At 22.8% G+C, this 24,850-nt stretch overlaps 2 protein-coding genes across 2 annotated transcripts; both read left to right on the plus strand.

The window, feature by feature from the left end:
- Positions 1–150: 150 nt before the first annotated feature.
- LOC112600067 (ubiquilin-1) lies at positions 151–4,515 on the plus strand. Its single transcript, XM_025347214.1, has 7 exons — positions 151–252; positions 1,882–2,098; positions 2,162–2,403; positions 2,472–2,724; positions 3,051–3,379; positions 3,447–3,731; positions 4,110–4,515. The coding sequence occupies exons 1-7, from the start codon at positions 151–153 to the stop codon at positions 4,305–4,307; spliced, it is 1,626 nt and encodes a 541-aa protein (XP_025202999.1). The 3' UTR covers positions 4,308–4,515.
- A 5,165-nt stretch (positions 4,516–9,680) lies between these two features.
- On the plus strand, positions 9,681–22,855 carry LOC112600104 (casein kinase I). Its single transcript, XM_025347268.1, has 12 exons — positions 9,681–10,212; positions 18,213–18,253; positions 18,400–18,469; positions 18,603–18,769; positions 18,872–18,986; positions 19,087–19,206; positions 19,617–19,787; positions 19,846–19,994; positions 21,592–21,672; positions 22,037–22,126; positions 22,195–22,301; positions 22,365–22,855. Exons 1-12 carry the CDS (start codon positions 10,008–10,010, stop codon positions 22,414–22,416), a joined length of 1,368 nt encoding a protein of 455 aa, XP_025203053.1. The 5' UTR covers positions 9,681–10,007; the 3' UTR covers positions 22,417–22,855.
- The last annotated feature ends 1,995 nt before the right edge of the window (positions 22,856–24,850 follow it).

Below are 24,850 nucleotides of genomic sequence, written 5' to 3' on the forward strand. Positions count from 1 at the left end.
GTCATTATCATTATCATTATGAATTACGATTATTTTCTATAGTTGGTCTTACGTCCAAAATTCGCAAAACTTTTTTGCCGACTGTCAGTGTTTAATCAATAGTTATTGTCAAGTTATTTTTGCACCGTCCGGATCTTTAGGTTCCGCAAAATGTCAGACAGTGAAGAGAATGCAAAAACTATTACAGTGACTGTAAAAACGCCCAAAGAAAAGCAAACAGTCGAAGTGCAAGAAAACGCTACCATTAGTGAAGTATGTATATTGATATAATATACACGTATGTATTGTAGTGATTAGAGTTAGTATATTATATACGTGCTTAAACATTTTCCAAAATATTTGATTTTTATATGTTTGACGATTAATGTTATTCATAATTTATTTATGGTATTACAAATAAAATAATTATTCATTTAAGTTTTTAAGGTTATGTAATTATTTCAGCTGACTCATTTTACAATCTTTAATTATTAAAATATTTGTTATTTAAACTATTAAACTTTTGGTTAAGTAATAGATACCTACATAGTAAATAATTATTATTAACGATAACCATAACTAATATGATAATTATTAATTAAAATATTGTAACCAAGCTACTTGCGAGTAGTAGATTGATGCATTTATTTTATTATAAAATAAAAGAATTTAACATTAATTGATAGTTGAATTACATAACCAAATTAAGATTTATTGATATTTAGACTAATATATTATTAAAATCTGTTTATGCTTAGGTTGGTATTGAAAGTAAATAACATTAATAATACAGACATTGGTTTATTAAATAATTATACATACAGTATAATATTCAATGTAAAATATAATTTCTAATTACTAAGGTTCCTAATAATACTAAATAATATTTATTATATTTTTTAATAAATATTATTACATTTTTTAAATTAAACATGGTAGGTATGATCAATTTAAATTGATTTAAACATAATTAAAATACTAAAATCTACTTCTTATAGTTCTACGATCGTTGCATAGGGCATAATCTATAGGTATTTTAACAAAAAACAAGATATTAAGTTTTATACCTTTATTCATTTGCATGATGCAGAGGCAGATCCAGAAATTTTCCAAGGGTGAGGATGTATAGAAAGTAAAAAAAAAGATAATCAAATAAAAAATGCTCAACCCAATAATATTTTATTTTTTATTTAATTTTCGCCACTTTCGCCCTCCTTATTGGATCTGCCCCTCATATGGTGAATTTAAACAGTGGTCTGTTTCAATTTTTTTAAAATTATTTCTTGAACTTAGTTTACTAAACAATTATTACCAGACATAAAATTAGCTATAATTCATTAACTTTTAGTTAATAATGAATCAATAATTGACCAATTAGTTTTTGAATAATACATGTGATTGATTTTTATTGTTCACTGTTTACATTTGTACTTAAACCAGACCGTAGATTTTCATTATATATAACATCTATATATGCTAATTGTAAAATAAAAAATAACATTAGTTGCATTAACTAACCAAACTGTAGTTAGTTCAAATTTTTTTTCTAAGATTTGAATAAAAATACGCTAAATTAACTTCAATCAAATAAAAATCACACTAATTATGTATTATAATTTTAGTATCAATTATATTAGTAGGTGCCTAAATTAGTTTTAAATTAAAAACTTTGTAATTAGTAATTATTATGAATACTTATATCAAAATGTACTAAAATATAAAAATAATTAAATGTTTATTTTTGTATAAACTATATTTTATAATAAATTATAAAGGTGTGCTGAGTTTAACCTGATTTAATCTGTTCCAATATGTTTATTATTTTAATACACTTGAAATAGCATAAAATACAAAAAATTATCTTTTATATATTACAAATACATGTATTATACATATTTACAGTTTAAAGATGTGGTTGCTAAACAATTTAACGCACAACCGTCACAATTATGTTTGATATTTGCTGGTAAAATCATGAAAGATCAAGATACATTAGCAACTCATAATATTAAAGATGGACTAACAGTGCATTTAGTTATCAAGACTAATGCGCCTCAAAACAATACAACCACTTCTTCATCTACAAATACAGGATCGACTCAACCACCAAGACCTCCTGGTGCTTATAATTAATATTTTGTTTTTAAATCTTGTTAGACTTAATTTTATTTGTAATTTTTAGCTGATATTAATGCTTCTCCATTTAATTTGGGTATGCTTGGTGGCTTACCCGGTATGGAATCTATGGGATTCACTTCAGCTAATTTCATGGAGTTGCAACAACGTATGCAGCGTGAATTGCTTGATAATCCTGATATGTTAAGAAATTTGGTTGATAGTCCAATGGTTCAACAAATGATGAGTGATCCTGCACATATGAGACAATTGATTTTGGCTAATCCGCAAATGCAACAATTAGTTGAGGTAGGTACCTAATTGATAACATTTTTTTTGTAATTTCATTTTTTTATTTTATTTTTTTATTTTGATAGAGACATCCAGAAATAAATCATATGTTAAACAATCCTGAAATGTTACGGCAAACTATGGAGATGGCTCGAAATCCATCAATGTTACAAGAACTGATGCGTACACAAGATAGAGCTTTATCAAATTTGGAATCAATACCTGGTGGATTTAGTGCTTTACAAAGAATGTATAGAGATGTTCAAGAACCATTTATGAATGCAGCTACTGAAGAATTTAGCCGTAATACATTTTCAACTCCAAGTGAAAGTGGTGGTGGTAATAATAAATACTTTATTTAATATTAATTCGTATATTTCAATATAATATTACAAATATTAGAAACGATTTTAGGTAAATACTATTTGTTTAAAAAAAAAAAAATAGAAAATTATCCTTTGTAGGTAAAAATTATTGAAACTTTATTATGTATATATTATTAACTTCCTACTCCTATATTTAGTTATAGTTTAAATATTATAATCTATGAGACTTTCACTTGTAGGCTGTATTATACTTAATGGGTAAATGAAAACAAATAGCAATTATTTATTATTGAGTAATAAATAATTGTGTTTAATATTATGTAATGTATTTTATTTCAGAACAAAATCCTCAACAAGGACAGGAAAATCGCGATCCTTTGCCAAATCCTTGGGGTGGTTCTACTGGAACTAACCAATCTGATACTTCTAATGGAAGAGCAGCACCAACATCAGGTAATCTACCAACTGGAGGAACTGGAGGTACCTTGTTTAATGGGGATACAATGAACTCTATGATGCAACAAATGATTGAAAATCCACAAGTTATGCAAAGTATTATGAATACTCCATATTTTCAATCAACTTTGCAAGCAATGACTAGCAACCCCAATATGGCAAACAACTTGTTAAGTAACAATCCATTGCTTGCTAATAATCCAGAACTTCAGGTAAAAAAATTTTAATAATTATTGTTATAAAATATTTATTGATTAATTAAAAAAATATTCTTTTTAGTCTCAATTCCGTAGTATGATGCCAGCGTTCCTGCAACAGATGTCAAACCCTGCAGTTCAAGATATGTCCACTAATCCAAATGTATTATCTGCTCTTGATCAAATACAAAGAGGCCTTGAAGCACTGCGTACTAACATGCCAAATATTGGAGGATCATTGGGTGGCCAGTCTTTTTTTCCAACACCAAATGCCAATACAACTACTAATGCTGATTCAACTGTATCTAGTGATATGCCATCAACTGAAGGTCAAGATAATAATTTTGCTGAACTCATGAGAAGAATGGTAAGTTAGATTATTTTATAATTATTTATTTTTCTATTAACTACATAACTAATGTCTAGCAATAATTTTATTGATATTAAAAATTTTCCTTTAATACTAACTGGTTAATATTGAGATTTTTTAAATTATTGCAATTAAGCATGTAATTAGTTTGAAACTATTACGTCTAAATATAATTTTTATTTAAATATTTGCATCGCTTCGTTAAAATATTAAAATGTTTTCCTTATTGGTGTGGATTATTCATAACAATTGTTTTCTTTATCTAACTCATATTATGTTACTTCATTTATTATTTTAAAATATGTATGCTTAGTTCTTAGTTTTTTATTTAGTTTTAAAAAATAAATGACCCTTTGATTTTATTTATATTTGTAGTTATCGCAAGTGCCAAATAACAGTAATCCAGTGGCAAATACTCAACCACCAGAAGAAAGATACAGTTCACAATTGGAACAATTGTCTGCAATGGGATTTGTCAATCGAGATGCCAATTTACAAGCATTAATTGCAACATTTGGAGATATAAATGCCGCTGTTGAACGGCTACTTACTAGTGGACAATTGTCCACTTAACATTCCAAAGTAATAAATAAATATAATACATATTTTAATTTTTGTAAATCCAAAAAAAAAAAAATAGTTTTTGGTTCAGTCCTACGAATTTATGCATTTCAATTCTTAAGTTTTGGTGCCACAATAACCAAATTTGTAGACATTATTTCTTTAAAAAACACATAATTTGTTATACTTGAATAAATAAATAATTATTTAGCCTTTTAAACCCTTATGTATGTTTTGACTAAATTAATGAAAATCAATTTACTTGTTATGAATGGTATAATATAATATTTAGAAATTAAATGTTTTATTATTCAGTCTGAAATTATTTCACTATAATTTATGGAAGAAAATAGTAGTGCTACTTTGTGTTTGCTTTGATATCATTAAATAGAATCCATTGTTTGGTGTGAACTTTTAGTTTTAAAATTTAATAAATTATTATTATTATATAATTTTGGTTATGTAAAATAAATATAATATATGTACTAATTATTCAATTGGTTATAAAACAAATGGTATGGTTAATTAAATTTGAATTTTTTTTTTCATATAAAACTATTTAATCTGATTATCTTACATTCAGTTGATTATAAAATAATTTTATTTATTAGCAGAAATACAAAATGTTTACATTGTTTAAAAACTTCAGAGCTTTTCAGGTAATGATTTTAACATTTAGTCACTCTAAAGGTTTTTTCATATTAATTTAAGAAATTGTGTTAACTTTTTTTATGTTTAAACAAATGAATTATTTGTTTTGAATAAATCATAATTTAAAATGGTAAAATGTATTAATTTTTTTTATGCATTTTCATATTTATTAATTGTATTATAAGATTCTATAGTCACAAGCACTTTATAATATTTAATTTCGCCATAAACGGTTTTGATTTTATGTATTCAATGATGCATTAAACATGGTTGAAGACTTCAAAACATCTTATAACCCTTACATAAAAAATGTGATACGTATGATACACTAATGAAATTAATTAAGAAGTTTTTCAAAAAAATAAAGATAATACTAGCTCATTATCAAATTTATATGGATGAAACTTGTGTACAAAGAAAACATTTGTAAATTTTTTATCATTTTTTAATAACCTTTACTACTTAAATATTCACTGGTGTATTTATAATCAAGATAAATCTTGGAATTTTTTTTCAAATAAGATGCTTTATGAATTTCTTTTAAATTAAAATAAATAACTCCATTTTTTAATGGCTTGTATAAGTATAAGAGAAACAAAGTAAGTACAGTTCAACTAATATCCATTCTCTATACATTTATATTTTGCCTAGTCAACAAATTCAATAGTTGTAACTATGGCTGTCAAATATATTATAACTTGCAAATTAATTTGATGGATTTTTTCAATCAGATAAAATCATTATTTTGTGTTTATTAAAATTAATGTCTATTCCTTATGTAAATTCAAGTATAGTAAACCTTTGATTATCTGCTGTCTTCAACAAAATTGAATTAGTTTAAGAAATACAACCTAGATACATGCACAATAACAATCAATAACAATATTACATATGAAAATATATATAATTTATAATATTGTAATAATAATACATTTCATAATTTAATGTTATTAAAATATGATAAAAGCATATTTGCATTAATTTTCTCCCCATTTCGGATTATCCAGGGTTACCATCCTACCTAATTATGCTGGTAAATGAAAGCTTATTGTACTAGTTTCTACTCGTTTAAAACTGATTTTATTGGTTTAAATTTTTCTTATTTAATATTAATTTTCAATTGTATTGATAAGTTATATATATATAGCAATACATAACTTTGTATTGCAATGTATACATAAAAAATAAATAGGCATTAACTTATATATTAGTTATAATTTTTTTCTAAAACCAATATAATAATTCATCTATAAATTTTATTTCACTTAATCTGTGATATAATTATTAAATATTATGATTATTGAATGCACAACTACATAAGTATTGTATTATAACTAAGATTACTGATGAATACAATATTGTATGTTGATGAAGATATATACTTTCAAATTATATTGTATGCATAAAAAAAAAAAAATTAATTTATAAACTATTAAAATTCCAACGCCCAATATTAATTATTGATAAATATAAAATAAATAAACGCCTTTTTACTTATGAATTTGATCAAATAACCGATTGGTGATTAGAGAAATTTGGCTATAATAATTAATAAGTAATAACTATTTACTACTTATCTTGTAATAGTATTATATCTATCAATGTACCATATTTTTTTATACCAAACATAGTTAATATTTATTTTTTCTATTGTAGCTTGAAGGTTGTAGGTACCAAAATTATATTGAACATAAAATACTAAAATGTAAATAGTAAATGTAGTAAATACAAATAATTATTCGACTGTGATCGGAGGTCGAAGTCATACTCTTATATTTCGGTATTTTTCTGTAAAAGATGCATTTTATATCGCAATATCGCATATTATAAAGTATGAACTATTAATAGTTATATTGTTCTAATAATTTTATAATAACCAAATAGCAATTAAATAAAATCTAAACTACATTCGATTCTCAATAATTCGAAGTAAATGTTTGTCCTCTTGAAAATCTCGCGGCAATTCAAATAAAAATCATTTATTTAAGTACACTTGTTTGTTCACCAAATGTATTTTTTATATTATTTTCCTTGATGATTTACGTATTTACTATACAATCGTATAGAAGTTTAGCTATAAAATTATTATCGTAAGAACTTTATTGTAAGCATTTTATTTCTCAATAGTCTGTTATTAATAATAGGTACTTAGGTAATATTAATTTAATTTACATTTTAAAAACAGTAAATAACTATAATACTACCTAATTTTCTAAAATTAATAATAGTTATGTATAAAAACAAAAAAAATTTTCTTAACTCTCATGTATCATGTTTATTGTTTATAAATAGTTAAAAAAAAGTTAAAATTTTGAAAATGTTATCATATTTTGAGGGTGATAATAGAAGCATTTGTTAAAAATTTTAAGATCAATTTTTTTTTATTATTTTTTTTTTTTTTTTGAAATACAATAAAATATCAAAATTTTTTTGAGAATAAATGATTATTTTGCTAATAAATAATTAATGTAATAATAAAACAATTTAAGCTTCAAGTGTTCAAGAAAAATAAATTTAACTTTCCAATGGAATTTTTTTTATACACATAGGTTGAAAATTTTTAAAGAACTTTGCATTAATTTTTTAAACATAAGTTTTAGAAATATTTTTTATGAATTTCTAACTATATATATTTTAGAAATTTTAAAAAATTTGATCAAAATTAGAACTTTTAAATGTTTAAAAAATATTTTGACTAGATTTTTGATTTATTTTTAATTGATAATTTAAAAACTTACGATGAGCTTTGCATTAAATTTTCAAACATTTCTATTCAGTGAACCAGCGAATAATTTTTAATCGAAATTTCTAGAAAAAAAATTATCATGTCAATAAATAGCACATTTTTTTTTTTTTAATTTGATGGTAAATAGAAAATGATATATTAATATTTGGTGAAAATTACAATGAATAGCGATTATTTGTTTTAGAATCTCACTAAAATAACAAAATTGGTTTTGTTAAAAATTAAATTTGTGTTAAAATTACCAATTATAAAAATAAGTAGGTATTGGGAAGTGGGAACTTTTACTTTTGATAGAGTACCAACTGAATTCAATTTTTGACTTAGAAACACTTCTACTTTTGAAAATCTATGCATTTTTATTTTTTAGTAGCTCAAAAGGTGATGACAGACAGAAAATAAACACACATTGTTGTAAAATCAATACATTCATCGCTCGTCTCAGAATCTTAAAGGTAGGCTAGTGCCTAGTGGGTACCGTTATGCAGTGAATTAGATGTCGAATGGGTCATTGTTATGTGTGTATTAAATTAATAATTAATGTTGTTATATCATTGTACATGTACAAAGAATGATTCTGAGCGAGTCGGTCTGTTAACTTATATCTCCAAGTTTGTTTCATGATATGTTCTTTGATAAAATTATTAAAGTAATTTATTTTATTCTTAGTATTATGGTAGACTGATATAATTTTTTCCGAAAATATTGTATTATTTTATTATTAGTACATATTTAATTGTTATAATAATATTCGTTGTTATCAAATTATCATATCGATTTATGTAATTAAAAATGTAATAACCTCTTTTTGCAATAAATACTGTAAAATAATAAAAATAATTGTATAGTATATAGCATATACTGATAGAACATTAAAATAAATCAAAAATATTATTGTGTATAATAAAATTCATAATAATAATATAAGACGTACTCATTTTTAGTCCCCACAAATAATGTTTTTAAATTATAACAAATAAATTGAAATAGTTACTGATTGTTTAAATAAGTAATTTCGTTCAAATTTGAACTTAAAATTTCTACAGAAAATAATTTAATTTACATATTTTCAGATTTTATGGTTCCAATACGAATTACTTATGATTTTATAAGGTATTATTTATAATTACAAAATAGTTAACAATGTTTTTGCGATTTATATGAAATTTGATGAAATGTTAACTTTAATTATATAAAAAATTGTATATTTTTATTATTCCTATACAGATGTAAGAACTACTTATGCCGGATCTTATGCTGAATTGTTGAGCATTTCTACACTCGTGGTTAATTTTTATTCAAAACTTATAGGAAAAAAACTAAAAAAATTAAAATTTTATCTTGTCTCTAAATAACTGAAATATTTTTAAAAAAAGTCCGTAAATATAAAATGATAATATAAACATTTGGTGAACGAAAATTTAAAGTATCTACATTCTACGGTTATTCATTTCGAGTTACATGAAAAAAAAAAAACGAAAATCGATTTTGTCGAAAATTACGACACTGAATTGTGGATAATGTGCATACTTGATAATTAATATTATTTTTTTTGGAATATTTATTATAAAATTTTAATTATATTTAAATGTAATCGAACTTGATTTAAATTTATACGAAATGCCGAGGTTCATTTATGAGCCAATCCGGCACTACTTGTAGATAGATTTCAAAGTGTCATAAGGTCATGAAGATAAGTAAGAGAACAAATAATTTGATCAGTAATATACTATGATGAAATATAAAAAATATTAATTATTGTAGAAAAGTACTTAAATGTCGAAAATTTGAATAGTAAATTAGTAAAGTAGTAACTTTTTAGATTAGCAATAAAAAAAATAAAAAATTATATACGGTTAAATTGTATTCTCTTTGCACTAAGCGATACTACTGCACTCTAGTGCAATTGATACCGAAACACATGTTTAGTGAATGTATATATGTAATATGAATATACATACACACACACTTTTATGTAATATATATATTATTTTTTTAATCAGTCACAAAAAATGGAGAGTTTCAGCTGCAATTGTTTCGTTTTCAATTTTATTCAATTTCAACACGGATAACCGTATGTTTTATTGTAACTATTGTTTTTTAACTAGTCTATAGTTAAACTAGAAGAATGCAGTTTTAAAACCGGCGTTCTATTTCAGTCTGTAAATTAAATTTCTGAAAAAAAAATTAATGCAATGATAACAGTGTTTATTGTCTTGGGTCACAACGTGTGAACGTCAAGGAATTATAATAAATTTTGGCGTACAATGAGCTAAAATTAGCCAATTTTCGTCGAGGGATATTTACAAACAGGTGCCATGCAGAAAAGGGACCGAGAGAAGGAACAAAACGGTAAGGATGACAAGCGCGGTGGAAAATCCACTGGATCGAGGGCAATGCATTCAGCAGTTGCTGGACGACATGGCTTGTCATCATCAGCCAATTCTAGTGTACTCATGGTTGGTCCAAATTTCCGTGTTGGCAAGAAGATTGGCTGTGGAAATTTTGGGGAGCTAAGACTTGGTAAATGGAATATTATAAATATCACTCAATACGGTTTAATGACACACATATTATTTAGATTGATCTATTTATTGTTGTTTTATAATAATATGGACTAAATCTATTAGGTTTATTGGTTATTGGTACAAAGAAAAAAACTATATTTTTAGTTAACCTTTGTATTTCAATATACTTAAGTTCATTTTATAAATGCAGTTTCTATTTGATAGTGTTCATAACATAAAATTTGAATTAAATGTAGGCATAACTACATCTAGATGAATTATATATTTTTTTCCTATTAATGTAGAAATTTGTGTTTATTTACAAACTTATTTAATCAATTAACTTTTTAAAATAATTACCTATTTAAAAATATTCGTTTTAATTTAAAACCAGACATTTAAGACAATTTAATCTTAATTAAAATAAAATTTTATCACTTAAAATTAATTAAATTAATAATAGACTAATTTAAGATATAGTATAATCTAGATTAATCACTTATTTCAGGGATTGGATATACATAACCACCCTTAAATTAATTGAAGCCATCCAACAGTTCAAAATGACTTGACTATATCATATAAAAATTTGTTTGTTAGTTAAAAAGATGCCTTAGTCTTTCTAAATATTTTGATTTAATAACTCTAATGAATGGACTTTAAAAGGATGAAGATATACAATAACTATATCCAGTTCCAGAATCCATTAATTTATATCACTATCAACTATTTTAAACCACTTATCAAGAATATTTGGTTGTTTTTAATATTTTTTGTTTTTATTCATACACTTGGTTGGTTAAACATAATTTTATTTATTTATTTTTTTCATTTAATTTTTGTGTCAAAATATAATTTAGATATTTTACCTAGATTAAATAAAGTGTATTTTTATTACTAAAATTATTATTAATAGTAGATAAGCCTTTTATTATAAAATTTTTCAGAAATACACAAAAAAATACTATGAAATTTCCTAAAAATACAGAGTAAAATTATGTTAAAATGTCTGTTTAACCGATTAATATTTTTAAAATAAGCTAAAAAGCAAAATTAATTAAAAAAGCAAGGTTTATCTGTTGAAAGAAAAATATACTATTCACTACTACTTAGGAGTAATATTCTTCTACAAAAAATATTTTAAACCCAACAATGGCAATATAAATTATCTTACAATAAATACAATCCAGTTAACAAATTTATTTTTTGTTATATGAAGCAGATAAATAAAAATTTTATCTGTTTGAGCCTTTTGATAACCAGTTAAAGATTTTATGATTAAAGTAATGTGATGGTTATGTAAAGAAAAAAATAGGTAAACCATTTCCATTTTAACTATTTATTTTTGGTATAAACTGAATTTTTTAAAACAATGTAACTGCGATATACTTTAATAGAAAATATACAGATTCATTAAATGACCAAATTTTATCAAAAAATTACAAAATTCTGTATGCCATGAATCAATTTTCTATAAAAACAAGTAAAATATTAAAGCAAACAAAAAAATCTTCAAATGTATTAAGTTTCCAATATTAATTATTATTACCACATGCTACATAGTAGAAATAGTAAAAGTAAAAAATAACAATCAAGTACCTGACAAACTGTATATTACCTAATCTTATCTGAGATTGTACATGGAATAAATTAAAATTCATAATACAATTTAATACACTTCAATAACTTTTAAGATTCTAAAATAATAGGTTATGCCTGATGATATATGTACAAAAAATGATACACTCAATTATTAACAATTATTGTTTAAGTACATTATTTTTAGAAATGTAATATACTATTGAAAAAATTATAAGTTTCTTTATTTACAAAACAAGTGTCTATACAATATTATTTTAGTTAAATATTGATTATGAATTTTTTTATAAGTTCCCTAATAATTTTCATTATACATAAGTAGAGCACAGATTTCCATGTAATTACATATTTTTTCTTTTTTACATTTTTGGATTTTTATCAGTTATCTTCATGAATCATAACAATTTGAATCAATGGTGAATTTTTTTTTACATATTTCTGTGTATTTAATGGTTCTTGCATATTTTTGCTTTAATATGCAAAAATTAAAAAAAAAATTGTTTAAAAATAATTTTGTTGGCATTAAATAATAACCAGAGCACGGATTTATATGCAATCACTTATTTTCTTTTTCACCATTTTAGATTTTTTTCTGTTATCTTCATGAATCATAATAATTTGAATCTAATGGTGAAATTTATTTATATTATTTCTGTATACTTTTACAAAATTTAAAATATATTACATATTAAAAAGAAAATTTTTTTTATACTTAGTTTATTTAAGTAATTAATTATTTTAAGTTTTTTAATTTGTGAATTGTATAAGAATAAAATATATTTCTTCCAATACTTTTTAGTGCATATAAATCCATGGTCTATACATAAGTTATATAGATAACCTATTTATTTTTTTTAAAGATTATTTATATTTTCTAATGTTTTTGCATTTAACATACATTTCAGAAGTTATATTTAAGAATATGTTGATTTTTTATGTTTATACAATATTTTTAAATAATATTTTATTTACTAGGGGTCACCAATTAAATTCCAGATAATTTGAAAAAAAAATTCAAAAGTTGTAAAAAACTTAAATATTTGTTAATAATTGTTGTGTTAACATGACTATTATTTTAAATAGTGATAAACAATGAACACTGTAATAATCTCCAAATATATCATACATGTAAATCAAAATAAATTTATTATGTATGGAAAGTCAGCATTAAAAAAATATTTTTGGCGATTCATTTATTTCCCCTCCATAGCCGAATATGGCTTGTGGGTTACCTATTACTGACTTCTGTTATGTACTTGTAAAATTATTATTATTAATTCTTAATTAAATTAAAAATATAGGATTATTTTATCAATAGAAGTTAGTTTTATCAGTTATCTTAGATTCATTTAATCAGTGTGGCTATTTTTTTATTTTAAAGATTACCTGTATTTATTTCATAATAAAATTCTGGAGGCAAAGAATGTTTAATTTTAAAGAATTAAGATCTAGTTTAAAGTTTGCACTTACCTATTACATTTTCTGATTTTTTAGATTTGTAGTTTTAGTTGTTTAGACTTATAAACAAGAGTCTCCAACCATTTTATGACAGGCCAAATCTGAGATACCCTTTGGCATTATATGCCAATTTTTTTTTTTTAAATGTTTTAGTAATAAATTAAAAATCATGAAAACTAATATGTTGTTTTCAAAACATTAATTAGTTTGAAATACCGTCAGTTGGATACCTTTTTATAGAATATTAAGACTGGAATTTAAAACAATGATACTATTATGTTCATAACTAGGTCTATTTAATATTAATGCACATAAATGTTCTAAACTTTATTTTATAAATTGTTTTTACATGCAATTAAAATGTTTGTAATGTTTTAGTTCAATTATTGGCTAATTTTCAGTGTTGTTCTATGAATTGCTAAGTTGGATAGTGTTTATTAAAACTTAAGTTTGCTGTATATTGTTTTTCAAATGTTATAATAATACCTAATTCTTGAGGTTATGTTCTTAGTATGATTATTATATTGTGTATTTGTATCCATTTTAGGTAGAAACATTTATTCTATATAGTTTCAAAATATGCAGTTGCATAGAATTATTATTCAAGTTAATATTAAACTTATACTCTATATAGCTTATGTTTAAAACTTTTTAAATCATTGAAAAAAAAAAAAACCCTATTAAGTAGTAATCAAAATATTATACCTACTTCATGAATAATATAATAATTATTAAAATAACAATAACTAATAACTGTATTGATTAATACTTAATGTTTTTATCACTAAATATTTATAATTTTAATGTTTTAAAATGGATTATTCTATTATTTTTTTAGATTAAATATAAATGCATTATCTACCTATGTATATACTTTCTATAATATATTAAATTAGACTTTAACTTACAATAAAAGGATTGTTTTATTAATCCTTTTAAACATTAGCAAAGTGACCCGTAACATTTTTTTTCTAGTTTTTTTTGTAATTATTGATTCTATTTCAATATTTATGTCTAATGTTATTCTATGTGACTTAAATATAATTATTACTTATTTCACTATTAACTTAAACTAACTTTAAGAAATCTCTTATAAAAATATTTCTATCAAATAAATTAATGAACTTAATATTTTTAAAAAATGTGTATATTTTTAGGAACAAGATTTCATAAAATAAATGATTATTAAAAGTTATATTTAAGATATTATTTATCGTATGAAGTGCAAATGTTTTGTATAAATTGAGTGTCTGAGTTTAAATTTAATTAGTTTTTAAAATTATCTTTGGCTTTAGATGATATTAAAATTGTTCAATGAAATGCAGACTCTATGTTTAGATAGTTAATATGTATTTTTAGATTTAAATTTTATTCAAATTTAAATATCTAAAAAATAAATTAGAAATAAAAAAAAAATTTGGTGGATATAATATGCTTTCTATTTTCTAATGAAAAAAAATTTATTTAATAAATACTTACAAAATGATGGCTCATTTTCTTAAATTTTTGATATGAAATTTAAATATTATTATTATCCTTAAAAAACTTAATTTCCTTACAATTCTTTGTTACTCTTTAGATGAACAAAATTTAAAAAATTAATTCTTTAATAGATCTTCATTAATTTAATCTCATGAAGTAGGTATAAACAATAATGACATAGGAAATTTTTAAATAATAAATTATGTTTTTCATCATATCATAAAATATAAGGTTAGATATATAAAGTATATCAATTATTTAATCATTGAAAATAATTTTGAATTACAATATTTGTAAATAGATAATAAAGCTGGTTATTATTTTGAGAGTGCAAGATTACTTGCTTAAACGTATCTTGATCTAAAAAGAGATTTCCATGTGCTATATATATTCATGAATTGCAATTTTGTTATATTTTTAGAATATAATCTATCTGTAATTATTAAGGTTTGCTTTTATTATTTACTTTATGTTGTCATTGTTTATAAAGATCAAGAGAATAAAACTAGGACTTAAGGCAAACATTTATATTGTATGTTCGTCATCATTAAGTTTCATCTATATTAGTTTTATAACCAGCTAATATTTTATTTATACTATTTACTATTGGATAATTTCTGACATATTACCTAGTTCAAGGGTGAAACCTTTCAAGATCTTGGTTACATCACTAAGTCTGAATTATCAATTGTATTAGTTTCGGTTACTAATGAATAATATTATTGCTCATTTACATAAACCTATTTATACAAATATATAATTCTGAAAAGTAAATAAAGTTCAATGAAACCAATTAAAAGAGTTTAACGATAACAATAAGTATTATAAAATGACGAGTATAAAATGTTAGGTTAAGTTAGAAATTTAGTTAGTATGCATGTATCTATTATATGATACAAGTTTTTAAAATACTATTTACTGTTTAATAATTTATTGGCATTGGGCATTATAACCAAAAATATTTATTAAAAAAAAAAATAACAGTTGAGTATTTAAAATATAAAAATCATTATAGTTGTGCACAAACATACGTCACTTTATTTGAAACAGAGTGAATATAAGATATGTTTACTAAATCCAATGGGTGAGTCTAGTTAGGAGGAAGTAAAACTGGAATTTTTTAATAATTCTATAAGCTTTTGGGAACATTATTTTAAAATGTCCCATTTGTTGAATTAAATTTTATAAACAAATAACATTTCAAGTATATTTGTTAATAATTATTATGAATCACACCTCTATTAATTAAACAGTTATTAAAATTCAAATTAAATTAATACTAAAAACTAGTAAGTCAAAATTGTGTCATATTTATTTTATAACATCTATGTATTCATTAAAAAAAAAAAATTGCTAGTACTAGCTGCACATAGAAAAAAAACTAAAGATAGCGTATACTTTCTATATCAAGTTTTTTTTAAATTACAATAAGGTATTTCTAGCTTTCGCTATCTATACCTAGAGATGTAAGAAAGGTAATACATTTTGGCATGTTAAGTGTGATAGTTAAATTATTACAATTTTAAGTTAGGTGATAACAATAGTCAGAAGCTTAAAGTTAAAATGTTTCTTGAGGAATTAGGTCATGCGAGCATCCGCGTTGGAAGTGGCGTTTTGGAGGTGGTCTGATGTTAATATGGTAGTACATTGAGCCTGTTGATTTGTGGATAGATTTGAAAAAGCTCATAGCCAATTGTTTGATGTAGTCTTGAAGAGTTGGAATTTTTAGGTCTTTGTGTATACTTGAGTTTCTTACAAACCATGGAGTGTTTTTTACCGTTCTTAAAACTTTGTTTTGGAATGTTTGCAGTTTTTTTAATTCTATATCAAATTATTTTAAAGAAAACATATTAAACAACAAAATCAAATCCTTACTTAAAGCAATTAAATTATAATTTTGTTGGCAATATTTTTTTATCTCATAAATGCAGAGTTGCATAGTATTTGTCTCAGCATTTTTTTGAAGTAATGAGTTGTATGAACCAAATTATTACTTAATTAAAAGTAAGTTGTAATAATAATGGGTTAAAAGTGTATTAATTTTAATTTAGTTTCATAAAATTGTGTATATTTACTATTTAGTATATATTATGAATATTTTTTTAATTAAATGTGTCGATGTGTGTAATTTGAACTATTTTTGTTAATTTATGCATGACATTAAAAAAAAAAAAACAATTGAAATGATCATTATTTTATATTTATGACTTATTTGGACATTTTATTTTACTGAAATTCTTATTTACCAACTAACCCAAAGACCCTTTGTCAGGTAAATAAATTTCCCTTTGGTCAATAATATTTAAGCTTATTTTAATAATGGTATAATTTTTATTTTTACTTACAAAATGCTAGTTAATGTCAATCCTTTTTTTTTTTTTTTTTTGTTAAAATATTTAATTATACCTTATTGTTTTTTAAATCTCTAAATAATATTATTGTGTATTAAGAGGTGTAATAGTAAAAATTAATATTTTTAACCAGACAAATCTATTTTAAATTAAAATAATTGTTAAGTTATACTAAAATCTTCAATCTTAGACCTCTTTTTGGACTAGCGGACTAGCCAGTCAAGCTCATTTTGAACTCCAAGATTCTACCTATTTATATATTTCATTTTAGAATTCTTGTGAAGAAATCAGTAAATTTCTTGGTAAAATAAAATATTAAAATGATTATTCTCTTTTTTTAATTTTGTGTCTCTACCCACCTCCAAACGACTTTGACTGGCAATTTAGCAATGTCGAAATATATCTTAGATTTAGTCTGTTGTGTTTGTATAAAAAAAAAATTTCAAATCCTCTGAGTTAGACATTAATAATTTTTAATTGCTAGAATATTAAATAAATTATAAAAATAATTTTATGATTGGTCATGAAGTTTCTATGCTGGTAATTTGATTTTGAATTAGAGTCACAACTCATAACTACTCAGGTGGAGATTTAGTTCTTTAAAAACTCATTTAATTCCACTTAAAATTCATCTTTATCTTTGTATATCAGATAAATAATGAATATCTTATTATCTAATATTTTATTGATAATTTCTTATTAAAGATTTATTTTCTAGTTTTTAAATAATATGTTTTTAAGATGTATACTAAATTATCTAAATCGTTTTTTTCATATAAATGATTTTAAGTATTATTTTTTTAATTTAGAGGAATTTATATTAAATTTAATAGTAATAAAAACTTATAAATAATACTAATGATGATTTATTAAAGTATTTAAGTATTTTTAAATAAATTATCAACGAATATATATATATTATATGTATCTATTCATAATCTCTAAATAATATTTTCAAAATAATTTAATGAATTAACTATTTTAATTACAACGTATGTTTTAACATATTAGTATTTATAATGCACATCATTTATAAATTATAAAAAAAACAATAATAAAATAATCTTCAAAACTTATTTAAGTACATGTTTTTTAATGTTTAATAATATATATTTTTATTTTTCAGGTAAAAACTTATACACAAACGAACATGTGGCAATAAAAATGGTAAGAATCATATCATTATAATTATATTTATAATTAATAATGCAACACAATTTAAATAATAGCTAGATAGAATATATTTATGTATTCAATAACTTTAATAGGTTTATGTTTAAATAATTTTCTAATTTATTTTTCATTTATTTTAGGAGCCAATGAAATCCAAAGCGCCTCAATTGCATTTGGAATATCGCTTTTATAAATTACTTGGATCTCACGGTAAGCATAAATATATTCAGAAAATATTTCAATTTTAATTTTTTATTTATATTGGAACATTGGTAATGGGAATAAGAAGTTTACATACATTTTTAACTTGTATTAACATAACAATATTTATTTAATTTCATAGCTCCTGCTTTCTTCTCAGATGGCATACCAGAAGTATTTTTTTTTGGTCCATGTGGCAAGTATAATGCTTTAGTCATGGAACTCCTTGGCCCTAGTCTTGAGGACTTATTTGATATGTGTGGGCGTGAGTTTTCGCTCAAAACTGTTCTCATGATTGCTACCCAATTGGTAATTGTTATATATTTATTTTTATATGATAAAAAATATAATAATCTTAGTTTTCATTATTTTTCATTATAATAATTATTTTTTTTTTGTATTGTTTTAAAGTTGCACAGGATAGAATATGTTCATGGTCGACATCTTATATATAGAGATGTTAAACCTGAAAACTTTCTCATTGGTCGCACTTCAACAAAAAAAGATAAAACTATTCATATTATAGGTATAACACTATATTTTATTGAAGAAATTTGGAATACATGTTCCAAATTTGCTTACACTGATAAGATTTCTTAATTAATTTAAATAATATTTTGTTATAGATTTCGGTTTAGCTAAAGAATACATAGATTTAGAAACAAATAAACATATACCATACCGGGAACATAAAAGTTTAACTGGTACAGCAAGATATATGAGCATAAATACACATTTAGGAAAAGGTATTTTATTATTACTATTATTTTAATATTTAATATACTTTTTCAGGTTCTTTTAACCATTAATTATGTATAAATTTCAAGAACCTTTAATATTAAAATAAAAATAAAAGTTCATTTGTAATTAATAATTACTATTTTAATGTTTAATATTATTCAATACAATTATTCTTAATAAATTAAAAGTATTTTTTTGATGAAAAAGAAAATATTACTGTTAAAAAGTTTTTCATTCAACAGTTAATGAATAAAATATTAATATATTTTATTTTAAGCTAAAAAACTTTTAAAATTTAATAATTAAGTGGAAATATTCTCTGCTACCCTTCTCATTGTTTTTTAATAGTTTAAATTAATTTTTTTTAATATATATTTTGTAAAAAATATGCATTGAGTTTATATGGTTTTTACAGAACAAAGTCGGCGAGATGATTTAGAAGCTCTTGGACATATGTTTATGTACTTTTTACGAGGCTCATTACCATGGCAAGGCTTAAAAGCTGATACTCTTAAAGAAAGATATCAAAAAATTGGTGATACAAAACGAGCCACTCCTATAGACATTTTGTGTGATGGATATCCTGGTATTTATTGATGTTTATGAAATGATTTTAGTTATAATTGATTTAAATATATTTTTAGAGGAAATGGCTCAGTATTTACGTTATGTTAGACGACTGGATTTCTTTGAGACACCAGACTATGAATATTTGCGTACACTATTCAAAAACTTGTTTGAGAAAAAAGGTTATGTTAATGACTCTGAATTTGATTGGACGGGCAAAACAATGGTATGTTATTTTATATTTTTATAAATTCTACTTTTTAAATTTTTCAAAAAAGATTTAATTCCCAATAAATAATGACCTTATTGCATGAATATCAATAACATAAATTAAAAACTATGCATTTCTAAAATAAACGTATTTTCTTATTTATGTATATTTTACTACTGTGAAATAATGATAAATCATAATTTATACTATTATGATATAAAAAAAAATTGTCCTATAATCTATCAATTTGCTTATCTCTTAGTTTTTAAGATCTTTTAATATTTTTAGTAATTAAAAATTTAAATATCAAGTATTTTATTTTTGTTAAGTATATCATTTAAATAATTATTATTAATAACTGGTTATAAATAATTATTAAATATGGTTACTTTCTATTGCAAAAATATAGATACTTTAACTTTAGGCATTTTGTATGTAAAGATAAAATAAATCTAAATCATGACATCTATAGTTAATAATTTAGAAACACTAAATAGATTCTGAATGTGTAATGTGAATATATCTGAGTATCTGTTTTTATCTGTTGTACATCTAACTATGTATTGATATTATTATATTTATTGCCATGAACTATAAATTATCTATCTATAGATAAAATTAATAAATGGAAAATTAATCTAATTATCAATCCCCTAGTACTTCTAGATAAATTATGTGTCTGCAAACAGATAAGTGACTACAACTATATTATATGACAAACATTTTAAATAAATTTAATTCTAACTATTTTGGTTGTTTATTAAATGAAATAAGAACATTGATGGTAAACATATTAATTAAATTAAATAAACGGATTAAACATTTTTTCAAATGTATAAAATGAAAGGAATATGCCCCAAAAGAAAAAACACCTTAAAATATACGTTTATATGCAAAATAACATTACAAAACTAGTTTTATCTTAGAATAAAATGTATTTATTTTACTTTGTTATTTTTGTGATTGTGCAAAACAATGCAAACTCTATAAGTCCCCTCTTACCTAGTAATAAGTAACTAATTTAAAAATGTGAAAAATGAATGGTTATTAGTTAAAAAAATGTGGAATCAATATTATTTTAATTTTATAAATAATTTAAAATGACACTTATTAGGCATTTTATTAATTTATTTCACTTTATATTATATTATTGTGAATTAAATTAGTATAAATATTAAATATATTATACTCGATGCTTGTACATATTTAAAATTAAAATCCATAACTAAGATTATTTTGAGCTTACAAATTTTGCTGTCTTAGAATAACATTTTATTTATTTTATTATTCATTGATCGTATTTTATTACCGACATAATAATTTTGGTTCTCTTTACTTTTATTCTTATACTTTCTGTGCATGCTGCATGATTTTTTTTTTGTGTTATCTTATGCTATAAAATCAGAAACGTGGCTTGTTTAACATACTTCGCGTTATACGCAACATAACCAATGAAAGTCCTCAAACATCTGAAAGCAATTTGGTAAGTCGCATGGATAACATTAATAGTGGTCATTAAAAATTGTTTGGTTTTTTTTTTTTAAATTTAATGTCTAAATATTTATTAGGTTTAATAATTTAATCATATATAAATTTTTTTTTTTATTTGCAGTGCACATTAGTTGGTTCCATACAGTCCAGTCAAGAAGTTATTTTATCACCAAATAGAGAAAGACAAGTTGCTGGCAACAAGGTAAAATTATTTATAAACTTAAATTATTTTATATTATTGTTAATCAAATCATATTGTATTATTATTAATGTGCAAGGACAATGACGAAATGTCAGTCTACAGTGATGATAATGATGATAGTGTATTGTTAATCAATAAGGTATCAATTTCATTAAAGACCATTCAATTTTTTTATCCTGCAAATACCATTGTACATAGTACAATCCATAAATATATGTATAATATTCATTTAATTTACTTAATACCAGTAGAATCATTCCTGTAAAAATTATGTTTTACTGTAACAAATTGTCATATTTCATTTAATGCTAATACACTTTTAGTAATAAGAATTATATTAATTTAAGTTATTGTAAATTTTCAGTCTGGAACAAAAGGTTGGCAAGATGGTTCCAAGCTTCCAGGTCACACATTAGGAAACTTAACCCCTGCTGATCGTCATGGAAGTGTTCAAGTAATTTAATCTAGATCTATTATTTTATTAAATATTTTAATTTCTTTGCATTTATTTTATACTTAAAGGTGGTAAGCTCGACTAATGGTGAATTGGCAAATGATGATCCAACTGCTGGCCATTCCAATACTCCTATTACAGCACAAGCTGAAACGGAAATTGTTGATGACACTAAGTATGATTAAAAATTTTGTGCATACGTTTTTAATAATTTATTTAAACTAACTGTTGTTTATAGATGTTGTTGTTTTTTTAAACGTAAAAAGAAGAAAACTCCTCGTCCTAAGTGACTAACAGTGGTTAAATGCAGCTCTGAACGAGAAGCTGTCACGCTGTTACGCGCCACCTCGCACTCTAACTCGCGTGACAGTGCCCTAAATGTTCCCGTTCCGACCATTACGTGAGATTGCAATTATCCAAAACATTAAATATTATTTTGTATTTAATTTTGAAACATCTCTTTCCTTTTTTTTTTTTGTAATTAAAGTAATAGGTTACAATATAATTATATCTTTAAAAGAAAAAACATACTAAAATAACATATAATAGACTGTTAGCATTTGGTCACCTGTGCATTCCGTCAACGATCAATAAAAATATATGATGCCAAGATGCTTCAATTGTTGACACTAGTCTTGACACTAGACAGTAAGACAGTATAATATTCATTTATTGCTTTTTTTATTTGTAAAAAATAATAAATAAATGTACATGATAAAGAATTATCAAATAAAGTACATTCACATTCTCTTGTTTAAAAGAAAAAAGGACTCAGAAGTATAGATTTTATTTGATTGGTTTGCTTATTAAACAAACATTTTTTAATTATTTATGTCAAAAATATATTAATACTTAAGTTACCTAAGTAGTAATTTTATATAATATATAACAATAAACGCGCCCTACATTAGTTCCTGTAAATAATTAAACAAAATACTGTTTCGTTTCAATTAACTTTTTTATTAAAAACAAATATATGTAAATCTATTTATGTTAATTTCAATTAAGTTTTGGTTCAGGAACACATCAATCAATACCTCACTTACTTTTTCCTATAACTGCCCATAAAGAGCTTAAGTATATTTTTTTTTCTGAGTTCAAGCACTTGGTTCGTCCAGATCGTATAATAAAATTATTATACTATTTATTTAATTATTATTATTATTATTATTATTATTATTATTTTGTTACTCAAAATATATTTATGACTTGGGTGAGATTACTGCTCTGTTAAAATTCAATCTAAATATGTACTTTCTATTTTTATTATTTTTTTAAAATTTAATATAACCGTTAATTTTAAATATTTTTCAATTTTAATTTGATGTAATATTGAATAAGATATTGTTATTTATATCCCAAATAAAAATGATACAAATTTTTAAGTTGTTTTGTATTATTATTGAATTAAGTGTATAATTTGAATTAACAATAACTGTAAAACTTAATCATCAAAAATATAATTATGTGAATGTTTTATTCTTATGTTAATCTTATTATTTGGCATTCAGGTTTTTATTACTATTTTTTTTTTTTTTTTTTTAAGATATTTATTATTTATTATTAAATTAAGTACACATTTAAAATTGTTTACTATTGAACAATTTTATTCTAATAATAATTAATAAACAGTTGATGAGTAATTTCATCCAAGAGTACTATGAATAAAACATGTTAAATATTTCAACCTGGTTTTACTAGTGTGAAATGTACAATAACCGAATGGGTTAATAGTTATTTACCGCATTTTGGAAAATAAACTGATTTTAGAAGTTAAAATATAAGCTTCATTTAATGTAAGCATGTGCATTCAATTATCTACAATTCACAAAATTTTAAACAAAATAATTGCTTGTGATGTACAAAATACTTATGTAATATAAATATATTATATAACATTGTGTTTTTTTTTAATTTTTCGAGTAAAAATATTGTTATGTTCGTGATATGTACATTTTTAGCTAATTTTTAGGTGAAAAAATAATTTTACTACTACTATTTAATTTAAAAACTTATAATTATTATTATAATTTTTTTTTTTTTTTTTTTGATGTTTAGTTTCAAATTTATCATTTTCAATTTTTTTTAATATAATAAAATACAAAAAATATTGTGAATTTGATATTATTATTATTAAATTACCTTTATATTTGCTTATAGAAAACTAATTATTCAAGTACTATAAATGTTACCTAACAAAAGTTATCCTTACACAAAATATTAAAACATTTGAAAAAAATTGAAAATTTTACTATAGTATGTTGAATACTAGGCGGTTATTAACTTCAAAAGTATTTGAAATGTTATCAGTATTGAATTCTTAATGCATCTAAGTAATTTGATTCGATGTGTTTACTTTGTATAATGTACTTATATATTGTATTCCAATTGTTTGTAAATTATTAACATTATCAACTGTTATATTAGATCGTAGGTACCTACTGATAATGTACCTAGTTCTAATTATTGAAGATTTCATGAATACTGAATTACTAAAATGTCTAAAACAAACTAATGGTTATGAACTTCATCTTCTTTTAGAAGTAGCGTCTGCTCAGCAGTAAATATCAGTTATTCTTTCAATTTTAGATGTGAAGGACCATAATTTTAGAATATATAATACTTTCTTAAGAACAACAAAATTATCCTTTATTTTTTGTCAAATTCACGAACTAGATTTTTATTACGTTCTACTATTGATTATAGGTAGTAACTACTAATATT

This window comes from Melanaphis sacchari, unplaced genomic scaffold (genome assembly GCF_002803265.2).
Source record: "Melanaphis sacchari strain LSU unplaced genomic scaffold, SCAv2.0 Contig60_pilon_pilon, whole genome shotgun sequence".
NCBI classification, from domain to species: Eukaryota; Metazoa; Arthropoda; class Insecta; order Hemiptera; family Aphididae; genus Melanaphis; species Melanaphis sacchari.

What these genes read in the sequence shown, in the direction of transcription:
- LOC112600067 (XM_025347214.1), top strand. Translation starts at nt 151, where the DNA reads ATGTCAGACAGTGAAGAGAATGCAAAAACTATTACAGTGACTGTAAAA. An exon ending in AAAACGCTACCATTAGTGAA is followed by an intron (nt 253 to 1,881) that starts GTATGTATATTG and finishes ACATATTTACAG; the next exon opens with TTTAAAGATGTGGTTGCTAA. An exon ending in AAATGCAACAATTAGTTGAG is followed by an intron (nt 2,404 to 2,471) that starts GTAGGTACCTAA and finishes TTATTTTGATAG; the next exon opens with AGACATCCAGAAATAAATCA.
- LOC112600104 (XM_025347268.1), top strand. Translation starts at nt 10,008, where the DNA reads ATGCAGAAAAGGGACCGAGAGAAGGAACAAAACGGTAAGGATGACAAG. An exon ending in TAAATTACTTGGATCTCACG is followed by an intron (nt 18,470 to 18,602) that starts GTAAGCATAAAT and finishes TTAATTTCATAG; the next exon opens with CTCCTGCTTTCTTCTCAGAT. An exon ending in ATTGGACGGGCAAAACAATG is followed by an intron (nt 19,995 to 21,591) that starts GTATGTTATTTT and finishes TTTTATTTGCAG; the next exon opens with TGCACATTAGTTGGTTCCAT.